Source organism: Silurus meridionalis, chromosome 2 (genome assembly GCF_014805685.1).
Source record: "Silurus meridionalis isolate SWU-2019-XX chromosome 2, ASM1480568v1, whole genome shotgun sequence".
In the NCBI taxonomy this organism is placed as follows: domain Eukaryota; kingdom Metazoa; phylum Chordata; class Actinopteri; order Siluriformes; family Siluridae; genus Silurus; species Silurus meridionalis.
Window position 1 is genome coordinate 31,576,475 of NC_060885.1, and position 19,886 is coordinate 31,596,360.

Consider the following 19,886-nt stretch of genomic DNA (forward strand, 5'->3'; position numbering starts at 1 on the left):
ACACAGATATACACTCAATCACCCTCCTCCCCACACACACACAGATATACACTCATTTACAACCCCACACACACACATCTACTCCCCCACACATCTATACACTCATTCATCCCCTCCCCAAACACACACAGATATACACTCATTCACCCCCCACAGATATACACTCATTCACCCCCCACACACACACAGATATAAACTCATTCACCCCCCACACACACACACAGATATAAACTCATTCACCCCCCACACAGATATACACTTATTCACCCCCCACACACACACAGATATACACTCATTCACCCCCCACACACACACAGATATACACTAATTCACCCCCATGCACACAGATATACTCATTCACCCCCATGCACACACACAGATATACACTCACCCCACACACACAGATATACACTCATTCACCCCCCACACACAGATATACACTCATTCACCCCGCCCACACACACACAGATCTACTCATTCACCCCCCACACACAGATATACACTCATTCACCCCCCACCCACACACACAGCTATACACTCATTCACCCCACCCACACACACAGATATACACTTTCTAATGAAAGATTTAAAAGCACCAGAAAACCACAACACACTTCACTAATCCAGTTTATTCTTTTTCAGCAAAAAGAAGGAAAGGAGGAGAAAAAAAAGAAACGAAAAATAAAACAAATAAACCCAAAGAAAGGCTACAGAAAGGCTTATCTTATCCATACTGCTTTTTTTTTTTTTTTTTTTTTTTTTAATTCTCTTTAACAATGTTAACCTAAAGAGGGAAAAGAAACGCAGCTCTATGCTAGTGCGAGTTAATCAGAAACACAAAGATGGTTAAATAAGGATTTCTTTAAGATACAGGATATTTACTTATTGTTTTCGGCGCTGTCCTTTCAACAGAATAAGAATAACGGCTTAAAGTAAGAAACAAACAAAAAAAAGAAACAATAAAAAATATCGGTATAATCAGCACTCTGCCTCCAACCTTCGAAACCCAGTCCTTCCTAAAGCCACTTAGGAAACGTGACAAACAAGATAATCGTGTGTTGGAAAGAGAGGGGGAGACATTAGGGAAAGTGCAAAACTGGAAGTGAGAAGAAACATGAAAAATAAATGAGGACCAGAACAGGATTGGGGGTGAAGGGAAGTGATTTTGAGAACTGTAGCTTTCTGGAGGCAGAGCATCACTAAATACATCATATGTGGGTCTGACTGAAGCTGTAAGTATACAGAAGTGTTTGATCTACAGTTCCCATGAAGCCCTGGGGGGCGATATCCCGAATGAACCCGGTCCGAAGGGTACCGATTTAGCTTCTGTCCATGTGCTGGGCACACGTGGTTTTGTGTGTGTGTGTGTGTGTGTGTGTGTGTGTGTGTGTGTGTGTGTGTGTGGATGAACAAAATCTAAATAACTCATGTGTATGTATTGGTGCACATGTGTGTATGTGAAGGGGGGGTGAGATGAGTGTGAGAAAAGTGACAGCAGAGGGCATCTCCAAATGAGGGTGTGCGACTCCGATATAAAAAAAAAAAAAAAAAAGTTGTGAAGTCTGTTTTGAGATCAGAAAAGAAAAAGAAAAAAAAAATGTGAAAGGTGGTCAGGGTGTCGAGACAACCCCAATTCCTCTCATGAGGTCGAAGGTCGGAATTCCTGATCAGAGACCACGTTTTCCTCTGGTGCTTTGTGGCCTGATGGGAGGTTTTTTTTTTGTGTGTGAATTTGGGAAGGCTGACCTTGTGACCTATACTTGAAAGCCTTAATTGAGATCAACAGCGAGATGTTTTTATTTTTATCACGAACTGGCAAAGGAGAAAAAAGAAAAAAAAAAAAAATCCGATGATGGCAGCATGCCAAAAATGCCGGTAGACGATACTCCTGGTTTTTTTTTTGTTTTTTGTTTTTCTGAGATGGTGTCATCCAACAAGCTCCACAGGAAAAAGAGATTAAGACAATTGTGAGGAGTGTCACGGGCCAGTAGATTGCGTGTGTGTGTGTGTCGGGAGAACAGTGCTAAGTGAGTGGTGTGTGTGTGTGTGTGTGTGTGTGTGTGTTGCATTGTTCAGCACTGAGGATCTAAGCACCACTGGCCTCAGTTGACTTGGGGGAATAAAGACTGCAAGGGGAGTATATAGTGTGTTTTGCGTGTGTGCTTATGTGTGTGTGTGTGTGTTCAGGAACACTCCTCTCCAATGCGCTGGCAGGATCGGCCCACCTTGCGGTCCAGCTTGACCATCTTAAGCACGGCTTCCTCTCTTCCACGACCCAGGTGGTCAAACAGGCAGTCGTGCTGCTCGGGCAGCCGGTGCAGCATGCAGAATACGTATCCTAAAACAAAACACAAACACTTATTTGCACGGTTTTCAAACCGAGACTCGTTACAAGCGCACGGCTTGTTAAAAAGCTTAGCGTGCTTATTAGGTGCACCGTTCCTAATGAGACTGAGCGACGATTAAAAGCTCAGCGTGCCTCGATTAAAGCTTCACGATTACGCTCTGCGCCGCAACGCGACTCGAACGCCGCTAGTGCGCGCACGCAGAGCGAGCGGGCGCGCGGGCACGCGAGCGGGCGCTCTTAAGGAGATAAAAGAGCTATTACGGAGATAAAAAAGGGGCCGCTTGAAGAGCGCTGACAAACAATAGGAGTCATTTCATAGGAAGAGCATAGAGAGATAATCTCAACTCAGACCTGAACTGATGAGGGATCAGCGTAAGAGCATTAGCAAAAAAAAACAGCAGGATCTGCCATTAAAGGGAAGGCTGCCGCTGCTCACGAGCGCCTGGGAAACATTGTCTAATAGCCTAAAACTCAAATATAATGATGGTAAAATGATTGCATATTTATTTAACTGCTAATCTCATTCATATGAACGTCCTAAAAGGAAAAAAACTAACAAAAAAACAAAACGTCTGCAATGTTGATTTAAAAAAGCTGTTCTTTTGGCATATTCGCGTATATATTTCGTGCTGGCGTGTGTTTACGTCCAGAGCCTGGTTTGGTTGCTAGAGGGTGGAAGAGGACAATGCTTTTTCTAATAACAGAAAGCGAACACTGACCACAGCGGCATGAGCCGAGCTCCTGCTGTACAAGCTCGAGTTTGGTTTGGCAGCGATGGCAGCGCCTGCGGTTCTTCTGCTTAAGCCCTCGCTGAGATTCTTCGGAGGACTCGCCGGCACGCACTCGCTTCTCTGGGGAGGCATCGCTCTCCGAACCTGAGGCTGAGAAGGATAAAAAAAAAAAAAAAAAAGATTAAAAAAAAGATAAAAAAAAAATAAATCAAATCGTAAAAGGTTCCAATTTGCTCATTTGTCCAAACGTTCAATATTTCGGATAAGTCGTAGTGTGTTTGCATTGGTCTTCACATTTAGTGAATAAACATGCTTTGGTTTGTAAATAAAAACCTAATTAAACTTTGCCTGTCCAAATAATTAACCACAGAAGGCTCCTATTAATAAAAAACTTTAATTTCCAATTGAACCCGTCCTGAACTCTGAAATATTTATTTCCCTCGTCATGCTCGGTGTGAAGGACCAACTTTTATCCTGTCGCATCACCTTCAATCGTTCATGTTGAAATGTTCGGACAAGATCAGTCAGCTTCTGACTGTGCGAGGATCAGGAAAGGTGTGTACGGAGCGTATTTCACATTTTCGTACGTATTCTGTGGCTCCTGTCAAGTCGGAGCAGTAAACCGAAAACGCTTAATCGATAGCGCTGTTGACTCCATTCTGAAAATCCTTATTAAGCATTCTAGTCCGTTCAAATGAACGAAGGCGCGCATTAATGCGTATAAACGCGTGCAAACACCCTTGAGAAGTGGAGGACGTGCACGACGTGTACCTGAATCGCAGGGCCGTTTCGTGGGAGTGGATAGCGTGCCTCGGGCTGTGTCTGTACTCGAGACTTCTGGAGGAGAGGGAGGCAAAACAGAAAAGAAAAAAAAAAAAGTTTAGCCATCGAGACCAAATCCTCATAAAACTAAAGAAATATATATTTTTTTACAAGTCCACAAGTGTGTCTGGAAGTGTGTAGGGCCTAAGGAAAATGTACTGCCTCAGAGAGAGAGAGAGAGAGAGAGAGAGAGAGAGAGAGAGAGAGAGAGAACGACAGGCAAAAGTGCAAAAGTGAGAGCCTGTCCTGAGAGAGAGAGAGAGAGAGAGAGAGAGAGAGAGAGAGAGAGAGAGAGAACAATATACACTCATTTTATATTACACAATTATTGTAAACATTTCATTTCTTTTCTTCTTTCCAGGCCAAAAAAAGTACTTTAAAATGGAAAAGTGAGATAAGGCAAGAGAGGAGTGATGGAGAATGCAGGAAGGTTAGTGATTGAAAGGTCGGGGCACCGTTGGGCCCTTGAGCAGGGCCCTGAACGCTCATGGCTGAAATGGAAAAATCTTTTAAATAGAAAAAAACTGAGCAAGAGAAAAACAGAGACAGGTGAAAAATACAAAGAGATGGGGTGAGAGAGATAGAGAAATAAAGGAGAGAGAGAGAGAGAGAGAGTGAGAAAGAGAGAGCGAGAGAGAGAGAGAGAACATTCAGTGGCTTTATATGTCCAGGCACTCAGAGTTACAAGTGACTGTAACTGTAGCACATAAAATGCAGCTTGGGAGTAAATTTAGCTCAGTGTGCTCCAAAATGACCTGCGTGCAGAATGAATCATTTACTGGCTGATAAATACGTGACTATACGTGTGCATAACGAGTCCCGGTTACCTAATAAGAAGCTCTTAACAAACAGTTTGATGTGTTCACTGCTTAATTAAAGCTTTAAATTAAATAAAAAATAAAACACATGACCCCCGACCTGATCACAGCACAAGACTGCAGCTCAAAATCGAATCATTGACGCCGGTATGGTGTGATATTTCACGCATACGGGAAAAGGTCACATTTCCAAAGAGCACACGTGGCATATCTCTTGAAGAAAAAAAAAAACACTAAAGTAGGAAAAACATCAGGGTGTGCTATTATACCATAATATTCCCAGAGCTCACCTTCCTGTTTGGAGAGAGGTGTGGCATCTGTGGACGACCCCTCAGAGCCCGAGGACAGGGTTTGGCTACTGCTGCTTGTCTCGTTACAGAAGACGGCTGATTGGCTATTGCTGGAGCTAGGGGCGGGCTCTGAAGAGCAGTCCTCGTCTGGTTGCTTCTTTTGGATGTCTGATAGAGAAAGAGAGCGAGAGAGAGGAAAGAGTGAGCATGTGAGAAGGATTCAAAAAGAAGACTGAAGAAGCTTTAGACAGGATTTCTGCATTTATAAGACAATTAGGAACAAAATATAAGACCTGCATCACGACATCAAAAACACACATATACGTTGTTTGCGACTGGCCTTAACCGAGCCATAAATATTAATTTTTTCAAGCCATATATCGATAAACTCGCACTTTCCCATAGCGGAATTGTTTTTACGCCTGTGGTACAATCCAAGAGATTTGCGCCAACACCAAAGTCCTTTTACATGTGGAGTCACGTATTCAAGCTTCCACAGACGTGCCATTTAGACTGAATTGAACCCTGGTGGGATTTACCCTTCGTGCATTTCCTTTGGCGCTGCGAGTAAGCGATTCGAATCGGACTCGACTCAAAAGAGTGAATCAATCATGGCGTGTATTCTGGACAAATTCGGGTTGTTCAACTAAAAAACAGGCTGAAGGCTGTTAATCCTAAAGTCTGTCAATTCTGTTGAAATATTAAAAACTAAGGTTGCAAAAGGATAGAAACATTTGAAGTAAATTTCCACAGGAACTTCATCTGGGGAATTTGGGAAATATTCCAAGTTGGAAACATACCAGGAATTTATGGGAATTAACAAAAAATTCTATTATATAAACATAAATATTAACATTTTGTTTGGCCAGAAGGCTGACATGCATGCAGACTAATACAGATTCTTTTAAATATGACATTTTGCTTATTTAATTGTTTGTATAATTTTGTTGCACAATAGCTTACACACAGCACAAGGAGGTTTTAAACACAAATGTATGTAATTATGTGAATACTCGCAAAGACTTTTTTTTTTTTACATTATTTTGTGTGCATTATGTTATTGAGTCAAAAAAATCTAGTTGAACATCTTCCAAGAAGAGTGGAGGTTATTACAACAGCAAGAAAGGACTAACTGTGGAACGGGATATTCAAAATGCACATTCCAATCTTATGCCTGGGTGTCCAAAAACTTTTGGCCGAACAGTGTGTATGTATGTGTGTGTATATATATATATATATATATATATATATATATATATATATATATATATATATATATATATATATATATATATATATAAAATATAATAATAAAAAACTAATTCTAAATTAAAATAATAATAAATTAAAATAAAAAATATAAAAAATTTGAATTTGATTTTTTTATATAACTAGCAAAACAACACATTAGCAGGATGTGCATTCTGGGAAAACTCGATAAAATGCATCTTCTGGTTGCATTTGAAGAAATGAAGCGAGAACTCTCAATTCGCATTCAAGTCACTTACCTGCAAAACATTTGGAGCAGAGGTTCATGGTTTTGCTTGACCTACAACAGACAAAACACAAGGCAGGTCAAGAACACGCCTTGATGTCTCTCAACAATACTTTTGACAAGAACGGGAAAAACTCACAACCTGTTAAATCGAATGGATCAGAACATTGTATAAGCGTAAGCACATTTCCGTCTCACAGATTCTCTCTTTCCTGGTGCTATTTAAGTTTCTCAGAGAGTGAGACACAAATGGGGGGCTAACAACAACACAGACGATCGGCCCTCATCATAATCAACCGCAATCATAATCACCACCCAATCAAGAAAGCGGATGATGGTGCGGAGAGAGATAACGGCTTTCTGGGGACGAATAATCCATATTAAGTGGGTAACTATGAAGTAAGATGGTGTGTGTGTGTGTGTGTGTGTGTGTGTGCGCTTGCTTGCATCTGCATTCTGATTGGGGGGAGAAACTTGGCCTCTGCCTATAGTCAGGTGATGGGTCCCGATACCGGCTTAATGTTTCCATGTTCATTAGGAATGTGGTTTCGTTTCGAAGAGCGCCAAAAAGAGAACTAAGCCATGTCTGATCCTTCAAGATGTCCTTTTTCCGTTTATTACATCAAGTAAACTTTTATCCTGCGATCGAAAGAATCAACAGAAGAGGTCGACTGATTCGTCGGTTTTGCTGATTAATCGGTACCGATAGTTGACTGCTGTTGCCCATCTGCCTAAAGTCCATAGCGAGAGTTTTTCCGCTGTAATTACAAAAGAGGCCTCTAGAGGCGAATCATTGACGCTGCGCTACCTGAGCGCACGGTGCCCGGAGAGCGCTGTTATATTAATTATTTATAATTGATTAATTATTTAATTCAATTTATTAATAAATGTATATTTTTTATGCACATTTTCATGGTTCAGTTGTTTTTTTTTAATATAAAGTTCAGTACTATTTTTACATTGAATGCTTCTTTTTAATACAATATCCATTTAAAAAACTATTGGATAATTAATCTGTTATCAGCAAGTTTGATCCAACCTAGCTATGGGTGAAATCGGTCGACCTTTATTTAACAGTATGAACAATTTGATTGTTTTTGTAAAACCTGGGGAAATTCTACCTGTTGATTCGGGGACGGGTTTCGGTAAGGAGAAAATGTCGCTGCACTTTAGCGAAACGTTTCAGACAAACAGAAAAAAAATGAATAAAGTTTGTCTTTTTATGTGATTAGTACGAATGAATCATGCGCTCGATGAAGAGCTCATGGGGAATAAAGGTCAGTTTTGATTTCACATTGTCGTTACTCCTAATTGCAATCCGAGCCTGATACACCAGCAAGATCAAACCACTTAGGGGGGTTGTTTTCTTTGTGTGTGTGTTTTTTTTTTTTTAGGGTAATTACAATGACTGGGGGTGGGGGAATATGTGTTAACATAGCTTGATTAGAAGTAGGTGTACATGCAGATAGATAAGATACAAGCAAACACCACACACACACACACACACACACACACACACACACACACACACACACACAAATATATATAAAATGGCCTTTTCATCACCTCTGCATGTTAACACATCCTTGTTCATGCGTTCCGGCGATCCAGGCCAACCTTTAACCGGGACACAGCACGATTAAGCACCAATTTATTTTGTGGGCAACATGCAGCCGTGCAAAAACGTGCCTCATGATTTAGCTAAAAACGGCTCTGTAGGTCATGTGACTGGAGAGCATGTGACTGGAATGATCCACTGTCTGGTTGTGTTCTTTGGGGAAAAAACATGCCGGAACAACAAGAGTTTTACGGTGCGCGTATTCTAACCGAACCATTTCGGTACCAGGCTTTCGGTTCGGTGCACATGTGCCAAATGCAATATGGTCTTGCAATATGGATCCTTTGGCGTTTTAGGTACAGCTTCAAGGATTTCTCTTAAAATGAGAAAATCCTGACACTTCCACATATCGAGGGAGTGCATGAACGAACGACAGAAGGAATGAAGACGTTTGCTGAAATAAGTAGAACATATTGCTAGGAAATTCTATATTAAATGTAAAACACACACACACACACACACACACACACACACACACACACACACACACACACACACACACACACACACACACACACACACACACACACACCTGTATTACGGGGTCTACATTTTTTTCCATTTACTTTATTTCATTTAATGTGCACCAATTTAATTGATTATTCAATTTAATCGATGTAATAAAAAAGTGTATTGTGTGATTTTATTATTCTAGTTTATTTATTTTTTATATTATTTTAAAATTTATTTAAGCAAGCAGGCGTTTTATTTCAAATTGTTTGTTCACAAATATTAATGATAAAAAAAAACTACAAGTAATTTTATGTTTTGCGTTTCTTCCCCCGTAATTGTACTGAAATTTAAAAGAACCGTGAATTTTGTGCCGTTTATTCAGAAGAAATTATCTACTGCTATTCTGGAGAAAGTTTTATTTCCACCCTGACAGACAGACTGAGAGAGAAATAGTAAACAGGTTGCTAGGTGTGTGTGTGTGTGTGTGTGTGTGTGTGTGTGTGTGTGTGTGTGTGTCTTCGTTTCTCTCCATTTTTCTCGCTCACATCACTCTGAGGCAATCAAGGTCTCGGGGGTGCAGGCGCAGGCAGGAAGAGGATTAATTTGACATCTCCTGTTAAATGTCAGCTGCAATTAACTTATGAAGGAACGCGAGAGCACCAATCAAGACACAAACCTTTAGCTTCTGCGGGGCGAAATCAAGGAGAGCGGGCGAGAACTGAATACGAGGCGGAGGGGAACGCAAATATCACCCTGGAGACGAGCAATAAGGACAAAACAATGTGGCAGACGATCGGTGGGAAGAGTAAAGGAGTGCTGTCTACACACACAGCTCTCGTACACACAATCCCATCCCAGACAGTCTGGATCACTGAAATGCAACCTCTCCGCGAATCCCACAGAAATACTAATGAAAAAGAACACGGCGTTATTCCGAGCTGACGAGTCCATACGACTGTATCTGCAGGTTCCCGGCTGAATTCTTCGCTGAATTACTGTGAGATACTGCATTTTATTCATTCTGAGATACTTTTCTGCTTAGCATGGCTGTAAAGAGTGGCTAGATTTTACCGCCACCTTCATGTGAGCTGAGGCCATTCGCCGATTTCATCATATTTTAAAATGTTTTCTGCACCGTTTTGAGTCGGCGCTTGGGGAAAATCCCAGGAGTTTCTAAAATTACAGAACGATATACCAAGAACCATCAGGACTTGTGACACTTATGTTCGACTTCATTTTAAACCTGACAAAAAAAACGGTTTGAGTAAAAGTACTGAACCACGTTACTTAACATTTATCAAACTCCTGATACTTTACTGACTTTCTCCTTAGATATGTCTAACAAAACAAAAAACAAACATATGAAACATTGAAAGATATAATTATATGATTAATAAATTATAAATAGTAAATATAATATAGCGATCTCTATGCACCGTGCAGTCTCGCATGTAAAAACAAAGTCAGTGATTCGCCTCTAGAGGCCGCTCTCGTAATAACACTGAATCGGAAGCCGGAAAAACTATCGGTGTGGATTATTGAAGATAGTTCCAGCAATCTGTGTCGATTAATCGGTTTTACTGATTAGTCGACCTCTAACCTTTTTTTAATTGAAATCAACACTTCCGTCTGTAACATGGGATTTCGTTTTCAGTAGTTTTGCAGATGTATATGGAATGAAGAGATCATGACTCGCCCTTGGCAGGCAACGTTGGCATTATACTGCCCAAACCCTTACACTCCATCACCACCCCGTTCAGTCTAACAGTTTGGTTTATCCAAATGAACCTGAAAACATCTCGTCGTTGAGCTCCCCGAAAGTCCACGTTCGTCGCTCTAATGGCTGACGTGATTGATCGTGTCGACTTATCATTGCACGTGGAAACATTTCAGTATTGGTATTTCGGGGCCTTTCCGTGTGAGGAACATTATCTCTGAACTTTGTATATTCAGCATGTTCCATGTCAAAGTTTTCCACTGATAAGGAACTAGAAAACCAGCATGTCAAATGAACAACATGACGGCTGTCAAACATTTTATTTCTTCCATTTTTCTTCCAATAGACACTGGAAATTAGCAAGAAAAACCTGTAGAATTTTTAGTCATGGAAATGAATGAAACGTCACAAACGCCTCTGTTAAAAGAGTTTGGCTCGTTTCTTTACTCCATTTCTGTATATAAAAATTATCTATGTAATTGGTACATCAGCTCTGTCCCTCAGCAGGACCAGAGAAGCTCAGGTCTGTGCGTTGTTCTTCCCTCTGTACGTTAGGTATATCCCGGAGTGGAGTGAGTGGGAGTTTTTCGATATTTTCATCACAATAGCAATTCATTTGACATGCGGAGGGGAGTTCAGTAAATTACAAGCCGCAGAGTTTATATAAGGGCTGATCATTTTTTACACCGTGTGATTAGGCTCAGATCTATATTACTGCAGAGGCAAAAAAAAAATAAAGCTCATCTGAATGCAGCATCTATCTCTAGAATGATCAGCACTACATCTGGTTAACTACTAATTTGTGGACATGAACTGAATGATAAAGTGTAAAACACAACAAGCTTTTCTTTTGACCTTGTTCTATTAATTCGGTTTAACAATGTTGTTTATTCCATTCTACACAACACTTGCAATGCACTTAGGATGTTCAATGCTATGTATATAACTGGTTCAACTATACTAGGTAAGACTGCTGGATTACCAGGTTTATCACGTTAGAAAAACTAGCAGGAAGTCTGACTTTATATATAAAAAGCTAAAAAGCTAGCATGACGTAGTACTTATACTATATGAACAAAGGTTTGGGGACACCTGAGTTTTCCAGGCATATGTGGTTTCTTCTCCAAACCCCTACCCACAAAGTTGGAGGCACACAATTGCATAGTACAGTAGTTCTCAAATTAAAGGGCACGCCCCTCTAGTGGTGAAAAAACGACATGACAGGTGGGGTGCAATGAATGGCACGATTTATGTCGATTTTTTTGTGTGTGATCTTCATTCTAATAATAAAGTTCATACACTCGAAACAACCACAAACAAACAATTAGGTCATTAAAGCAAGTAAATGAAAACGATGTAGACGAATTCAGTTAGGATACCTAACATAAATTAGACATTTTCAAAACGAAGGATTTCGTTACTATTTTTTGGGGTGATGAAGGACAGGTGGGGCCTCACATTTCACCCCCTCTGAAGTGAGGAATCGCAGAAAAACTTTGAGAACTTCTGGTGTAGTATGTCTGTTCCGGCATGACCATGCTGCTGTGCACAAACTCCATGAAGATGTGCTTTACATGGTTTGGAATGGAAGATCTCCTACTATAGAGCTGTAAATGCGACTGCTAACGGCACCTCCGCACCTCACCAACATCAGTTCCTATCACCCTTGTGCCTGAATGAGAAAAAGCCTCCACAAAATCTAGTAGAACATCTACCTAGAGATGGAGACTACATGTGGAAGTCAAAAACACAATCGTATGGTCCGGTGTCCACAAACTTTTGCCCAGCTAGTGTAACTCCAGCCGCATACCAAACATTTTCCCAAAAAAACATTTTAATATTAAGCAGGAAATCCTTATTTGATACACACCTACTAATAGCGGGCGTTACAGCATCACTAGATAATCAGCTTTACATTAGAACCGAACAGATGTTTAGAGCAGATGTTTATTACTTTACACCTGCAGCCCATTAACTGAACTCCTGGTCAGGGTGTACAGTTTGTCCTAATCCATATGTTAAATGGAACATTGTATCGTTTACTAATTGTATTTTGTAGATGTAAAGAAGAAAAAAAAATTATAAAGAAACCTGAGCAGTTGAAAGTTCAAGGGTCAAGTTTAAACGGTCTGACAAGAGTCTGGTTCCTCTCGAGGTTTCTTCCTCATACCATCTCAGAGTTTTTCTTTGCCCCGATAGATAGATAGATAGATAGATAGATAGATAGATAGATAGATAGATAGATAGATAGATAGATAGATAGATAGATAGATAGATAGATAGATAGATAGATAGAAAGAATAGAGATTTATTTATTGGCGCTACTTCAAAATAAATGCTTAATGCAAAACAAAAGTTTGGGGACCGCTGCTCTACAAAGCTTAGCATTTTGTACTAAGATGCGGATGTGCCTGAGGGTGTGCCCCGATTTCTAAATCCAGAAAGCAGAACTCACAAACGCTGGCGATTTTTCTCCTCAGAACCAAGAAGGTGGGAACCTTAAAAAGTTTCATATTTGCATAATAAATATGATGAGAAAAGCCAATTTCCATGCCAAACCCTCATCTCATCGCATTCATGAAGCAGATATTGATGATAGGATGGCAATTTGGAAACTTCTGAATCTTTTTAAATGGCCTGGTATAATGAACTCGGGCTCATGAATGAAACGATGGCTTTAACGTTCAGGTGCGGGGACAGCGGCTTTTACTTGGGACGAGTGTACGGTCGCTTGGGAATGAAAAATTTATCAGACTGTCCATTTTCAAAGGGTAAATTGCAAATAGACAGTGGAAAGGTTTTTTTTTTTTTCTTTCACCAATTCAGGGGAAAATATATAACGCTATTAAAAAATTATTTAAGTAATGAAATCATCTAGCATCTTATTTTTACTATAATTCATAATACATTGAGTGCTGATCCCTTGCCATTGAAACCAGCTAAGAGAAACTAAATAAAAAAATTATCCTAATCGTCTAATGTCTTATTAAACCTCCCCTGTGAAATGTGCTTTACAAACAACCTCTGCTCCCCTTGATACGCCTACACCTGATCCACCTTGTACCAACATGCCTTTTCTTTACGGCAGGAATTGTAATCAGGGATCATTCGTATGCAGATAAAGTTAGCAAGCTGGACACATTATGGTCCTATTGTACACTTTTCTGGCCACAAGCTTCAGCATCTCACAGTACAGATTTCACAGTATGATCCGATTCTTTACATTTCTGTGTTCTTGGATCGGGTATTACATTTATTACAGCAGTCAAGTAGAAGTAGAAGCTGCAGCGTAATGCCAAGTTTCGAATTCATTTTGCTGAAAACTCACACGCGGGCTGAGATTGCTCGCTAATTAAGTACGTCAATAAAGAAATGAAAAAGTTTCTGATTATCGTTCTCTTTTAACAAAAACGTTACATAATTGATCAATTGTCAGCAAGACTGTTAAATCCATGACCAGTCGTGTTCGGGTTTCTACGCAAAAGCCATTATTTGCGTCTGACCAGCACAAATTTGCGCTCGAAAGGTTTCTTTTACAGTTTAATTGTTGCGGTAGCAACATCGCATTTAGTATCTGATCAAGCGAGCTTCAAAACGTTCACGTTCAGTAATTTTTTCCACTTTGTTTTTCACTTATCACAAACCTGTCTCAAAATCGAAAAAGAAATTACCGATGTTCCGACTAGCCAAGATTTCTCACCAACTTCGCAAACGATAACTCGAAAAAACAACCTTGTCTATTTTTAGGCCAAAAAATTACAATAATAAAAAAAAAACCTAGGAAAGTGATCATGACCACCGCTGCCCGGGGCTTGGAGAGGGTTTTCTTTACAAGCCGTAATGTAGAAAGCAGATAACCGGCGCTGTATAATTAATGCTTTCTGTTTTAAACTCTGCCAAAGTAGAAAAGTAATTATAGGCAACCTTTCTGTGGTATTAAGAGCTATCAGAGAAACACAAAGTCTTCAGCTTATCGCGTGAGAAGAGACTTTTATGTCCTAAATGCACAAATCGTCGCGGTTAAACGTCTACAAACTGGTAGAACTAAACAGACATTAATGAATACGCAAAGAAAAAGGACATTTTCCTATAAACTGTGAGCACTAAAATGTACGGATTTCTTACGGCGAACAGGCTGGAACAGGTTTCCGGCTAAATTAAGTCTTATAGCCTGGTAGCATTATACAACATTAATAACGCTGCTTTACTCATTAGCATTCTATACGATCACTCGAACACTACAGACTGCCAATTATTTGAGGAAAATGCACGACTGTTTACAAGAGTGGAAATCAGATTCAAATCGTTGTCTTTATGATTACGATGGCGTATATTATCATAATCACAAGCTGATGTGCCATGTCGAGGCGTTTACGCAAAAGAGTTATTTGTTTTATGCTCGCAGCCAAACTGACGAAGCGGTAAATATTTGCAAGCCAATGAACCAAAAACTGTAAAGATTTCTCTGTTGCACTTCTCCTTTCATTGGAAAAAGATTATATTTAATTTTTAAATAACATAACACAGGGCTGCAGCTATCGATTATTTAGTAATTAAGTATTCTATCGATTATTCAAGTAAACAGATAAGAAGGTTTTTTTTCTCTTTAGTAAAAAGCAATACTAAATATACAGGAGAAAATAAGACCGGTCTCTTTAAATAAACAAGTAATTTGCTACCTTTTCAGAAAAATTTACATTTTTATTGCTGAAATTGCATATACAAGAATATCTGTGAAAACTAAAGGCATTTCATGCATTTAATTGCCATATTACATCAAAATGCAGACATAAAAATAAAAATATGAAAATCAACTTCAAACGACTTTAAAATCGGTAAACACACTGTATGGTGTTTTCTTTACGTTTGAAAGTGTTATGCTGAAATGATCGCAAACTTTGGAAACTTTCGGGCGGTTTTCTTTGGCCGGAATCTTCTCCTCGCCCCTCGCTGTTTTTTACCCCCCGTTCCACCATTCTTTCATTCTGCAGCATCTTCCATGTTGAAAATGAAAGCCCGTTTCTGCCACATTCAAAAAGTTTACCTAACTTTTCTCGCAATTGCAACTTGTTTCTCGTAAATATCCAACGATTCTGGTGCATTCTGCTTCATCCGTCTTGTTCCGTCTCCTCCAGAGCCGATTGTTACACAGAGTTTTCTCCAGGGATCTGAGGATTAGTTTAATACCATGCGATTCTATTGATTGTAGCCCATTGTATTTTCAATGTGTAAAGCTTTCTGGCAACTGGAATTGCGTGAAAAAAAAGTCGGGAATTGCAAGAAAAAAAAGACAAAATTGCGAGAGAAAAAAATGCAGAATGGCAGGAAGAAATGTCGGAATTCCGAGAAAAAAGTCAGAATTGCCGGAAATATAGATTAGATTTTGAGAAACACAGTCGGAATTTCGAGGATAAAAAGTCAGAATTGGAAAAAAAAGTCGGAATTGCCGGAAATATAGATTAGATTTTGAGAAACACAGTCGGAATTCCAAGGACAAAAAGTCAGAATTGGCAGGGGAAAAAAGTCGGAATTGCCGGGAAAAAAGTAAGAATTGCGAGGAAAAAAGACAGAATTGCAAAAAAAAAGAGTCAGAATTGCGAGAAATATAGTTTGGATTTCGAGAAACAAAGTCGGAATTGCGAAGAATAAAAATTTCAAATTGCAAAAAAAAAAAAAAAAAACTCAGAATTGCAAAAAAAGTGTCTAAATTGCGAGAAATATAGATTGGATACAAAAAACTTTTTTTTTGGTATGTGGCAGAAACGGGCTTCCATAGTGTTTACATTCCCAGAGAGCTCCAGAGTTTAGAATGTAGTGCGTCAGTAATAATGAGCCGTGGGGAAACACAGTGCTCCATGTGTAGTTAAATGGACTACATGAAGCATCGAGGCAAATAAAACTAACAAAACAACAGCTCAATGATCTCCAAGTTAAAGTTCACATGAACGGTCACTGTACTGAAGTACTGATTGTAGAACAGATGCTACCCCTACATTCTACATAAACTATAAACAAACACACACACACACACACACACATATATATATATATATAGATAGATATAGATATAGATATATATAGATATAAATAAATCTCCTTCACACTATATTGACAAAAGTATTGGGACACCAGACTTTCCCAGACATTCCCAGAGGGTCTTCTCCAAACTGATGCCACAAATTAAAAGCCACACAATTGTCTAGAATGCCTTTGGATGTGGTAGCATTAAATTTTCCCTTTACTCGAACTAGAAGACCCAAACCTGTTCCAGCATGGCAGTGCCCCTGTGCAGGAAGTTGGTTGGAGTATGAAATCTTCTGAGCCCTGATCTGAAATCTACTGAACACCTTTGGGATGAATTGGAACGTAGACTGCACCCCAGGCCTCCTCACCTCACCTACATCAGTAACTGACTTTACTAACTGTATCTGAATAAACACAAATCTCTACAAGCACCCTCCGAAATCTAGTGGAACATCTAAATGTAGAATGGGGGTTATTATGACAGTAAATGGGGGCTACAAGGGAAACAGAACTAAATGTTGGCTCTTATGTTCAGGTGGCCACAACCTTTTTCCTCCATATAACCTATACTGAATATCACGTGATATATATAATATATCGTGATCATTTCTCTCACATAAACTCAACAATTAGAGCTAATTAGAGCCTCTCTACTCAGAGCAAATTCTTTATAAGGAAATGACACTTAGATTCACTTATACCTCACACTCAGAATGTGGTGACTCATTTCCAATGACAGCAGCTTGAACAAGTTAATATTATCGCACGTTATCTTTTCTATGGTGACAGTAATACACGAGGTGATGATTAAAAGGGTTTCCATTAGCACAGACCTAAGGAAGGAGTCTCCATTGTCAGGGCATTGAGTATGTGGTTTCTTTTTAACGTGAGGAGTTTTGCTTTCCAGAGAGAGACAACAACAACAACAACCGCGATGGATCATCTCGAACGTTAAACCTAGACGTGTATTTATTACGAAGGCGCTGATGTGATCCGATATCGTGAGCCGTGTTCCTGACATGTCCTTCCTACTGGAGGTGTCCCTCAATGATTCCTTCGTTCCTGGAGACCCTTTGGTAGGATTAGAGTGATAATGAACTCTGCAAATGAAGGATTCCCTTAGATCAGTGTGTGCTCAAGGTTCAAAAGATAATAAACCAATCAGATCTTTTGCAGTGTGAAGTCTTTTCCTTGTGTCAAAAAGGAGAAAGACTCTCAGTGCTTTACCCTCCCCCATCTCTATCTGATGGGCTTTTACAGCGTTGCGCAAAAGGACTCCACCTGTGCAACTGACAGCTTGTGATCAATGATGGCCAGAGTGGACAAATAAACCAGGACGTCGTGTTTTTTTATTATTATATGTACCTAATAAATGTCTAAGACTCGCTGGTTTTTCACTGGATTCTATTGAACAGACGCTGAGCCCTGTATTGGGTCGGCTATATAACCTGTCAACTTCTCTGCTAGCTCAAGCTAATCAATCAATCAATCGATTCACTATGAATAGGCTGCTTTAACAAAACCGTGTTCGTGTAAAACATTTTATGAAGGTAAAAAGTGGAAAAAGGAGAGAGAGAACAGCTGAAAAAACAGAGCAGCTTCTTCCCCACCCCCATCCTGGCCTACTCAAACAATGGGAACCAACTGACAGTAGCCCCTGGAGCTAACGCTTAGCTAGTAATGCTAACAGGATGGATTTCCTTCTCCCATTTTGACTGTTTTTTTTTAACCGAGTTCTTTATTAAGCTCCATAAAAACAGGGTTTTTTTTTCTCAAACTCTGGACCTACCCCCAAAATCCGCAAGGACACCGCGGAGGTATAACGTTACTCGTCGGCTTGCTGCGTTCGCTCCCAGTGTCCCCCATGGTGAAGCGTGAAAATCGGCGATCTCCTCTTAAGAAAGACCGGGGATGCGCTAGCGGCCTGTTTGTTGTTGGGAAATTCCTCAGCCAGCCGTTTCCCGAAATGGCTTTGTAATATAATCCTGGGTTCCAAAAACAAAAATAAGACAACACACGACACCCAGGTCGTCAAGAACACGTAGTAATAATTATGTTTTCCGATTAAAACAGGGGGAAAAAGCCGTCGAGAAATGATGTATAGCCGCGTACAGTCCGCCGGACCGCACCGGGAGCCGAGGCCGATCAGCTGGAGTGTGAGCGCTACCAACACGTCCCCGGGGGTTTTCGATGGATCTGGGGACAGTTACGCAAATGTTTGATTAGACCTATTTCCAGATTGAACACAGCTCTAGTTTTGATTTAGGACACATTCTAAAAATATGCGGGTGTCTATTAAAGGCGATTAAATTTGTCTCGAGTATTTAGTGGACGCACTTATTGTGCACCCCCCGGAATAAATTGGAACAGCCCGAGCTGTATTCCTTGTTTGTAAAGCGATTTGTGATTGAGAAGCTCTTCTGGAACAGCTCTGTTCATGGCTCCTCATCCTCGTGTGAATTCATACATTTTACCCTAAATACATCAGTGCCATGGTATAAATACAAAAAAAAGTCAAATCAATAAACATCAAGGATCACCATTTGATGCATTATTTATTATTATAGCAGAGATGCCCAAATTAGGGCCTGGGGGCCGAAGCTGCCCTTTGGTGCCCTATGATTCGGGTCGCCATGGCATATATGAGAAAAGGGGAAAAATCTTATTTGGAAAAGCGTGTGAAAAATAAGGACCATGTCTCTCATTATAGGTCGCTGAATAGCTGTAATCGGCATTGAACGCTACAATAAATTGGACTGTTTCTCATTGTTAGAGTTGTGGGACGACAGCATCCAGAAATCCCAGTTCACCAAACACCCTTTATATCTATGATCCCTACAGATCTGCTCTTTTAGCTGAGAAAAAACCTACTAACGAAAGGCTTGATGTGTTTTCAACCAGACTGTGTCTGAGAAACATCATGCCGATATTGAATTTCGCTCATTCAACATAAATATGTTTGTTAGTTAAAACAGTTTATTATTCATAGCTGCTGTACGGGGGCAATTATTAGCTATACAATACTCAGCATGATGCTACCATCACCATGTTTCACTTTGTTCATTTTAATAGTGAATAGCTGTATTAGGCATTGAACTCTACAATAAATTGGATTGTTTTTCATTGTACTATAAATGTAATTTAGTTTAAGTAGATTACAGAGTAATGTGTTGTATGTATTTATTATGAAATCATAAATAAAAGGAAAAACATCAACTTTAGTTTTACGATAATGCTTGGTATGATTTATTTCCTTTGATTAATTTTAATTTCTGGTCCTTCTTAGGAAAAGGTTTGGGCACCTCTGTAATATATTATTTCTCCTTTATGTGTACACTTTGTCTCGAAATGGCCTTTTGATCAAATTGCATTGCTGAAATGTAATGGAAATTGGGGAAAGGTCATAATTAAAAAATTAAAGCTTTGCTTATGTGAAGATTCAATTCAATGTTATATAAAAAGTTAGTAAGGTGAAACCGTAAGTAATGCTCAGCATGACACTACCACCACCGTGCTTCACTCTTTTTATTTTGATTAGATTGTGCAATCACAACTAGCTAACATTTATTTT

At 39.6% G+C, this 19,886-nt stretch overlaps 1 protein-coding gene across 1 annotated transcript; it reads right to left on the bottom strand.

Moving 5' to 3' along the window:
• Positions 1-614: 614 nt before the first annotated feature.
• Positions 615-18,483, bottom strand: zfand3 (zinc finger, AN1-type domain 3). The gene is made up of 6 exons (XM_046871567.1): positions 18,105-18,483; positions 6,517-6,557; positions 5,009-5,176; positions 3,850-3,915; positions 3,067-3,228; positions 615-2,338 (listed from the first exon to the last, which is right to left on the bottom strand). The coding sequence occupies exons 1-6, from the start codon at positions 18,179-18,181 to the stop codon at positions 2,184-2,186; spliced, it is 669 nt and encodes a 222-aa protein (XP_046727523.1). The 5' UTR covers positions 18,182-18,483; the 3' UTR covers positions 615-2,183.
• Between the last annotated feature and the right edge of the window lie 1,403 nt (positions 18,484-19,886).

Bases quoted from the DNA above. Each gene is read 5' to 3' on its own strand.
- zfand3 (XM_046871567.1), bottom strand. From the start codon at position 18,181: ATGGGGGACACTGGGAGCGAACGCAGCAAGCCGACGAGTAACGTTATA. The intron at 5,177-6,516 runs GTAAGTGACTTG...TTTCTCTATCAG, and splicing joins CTGCTCCAAATGTTTTGCAG to ACATCCAAAAGAAGCAACCA. The intron at 2,339-3,066 runs GTCAGTGTTCGC...GTTTTGTTTTAG, and splicing joins GCTCGGCTCATGCCGCTGTG to GATACGTATTCTGCATGCTG.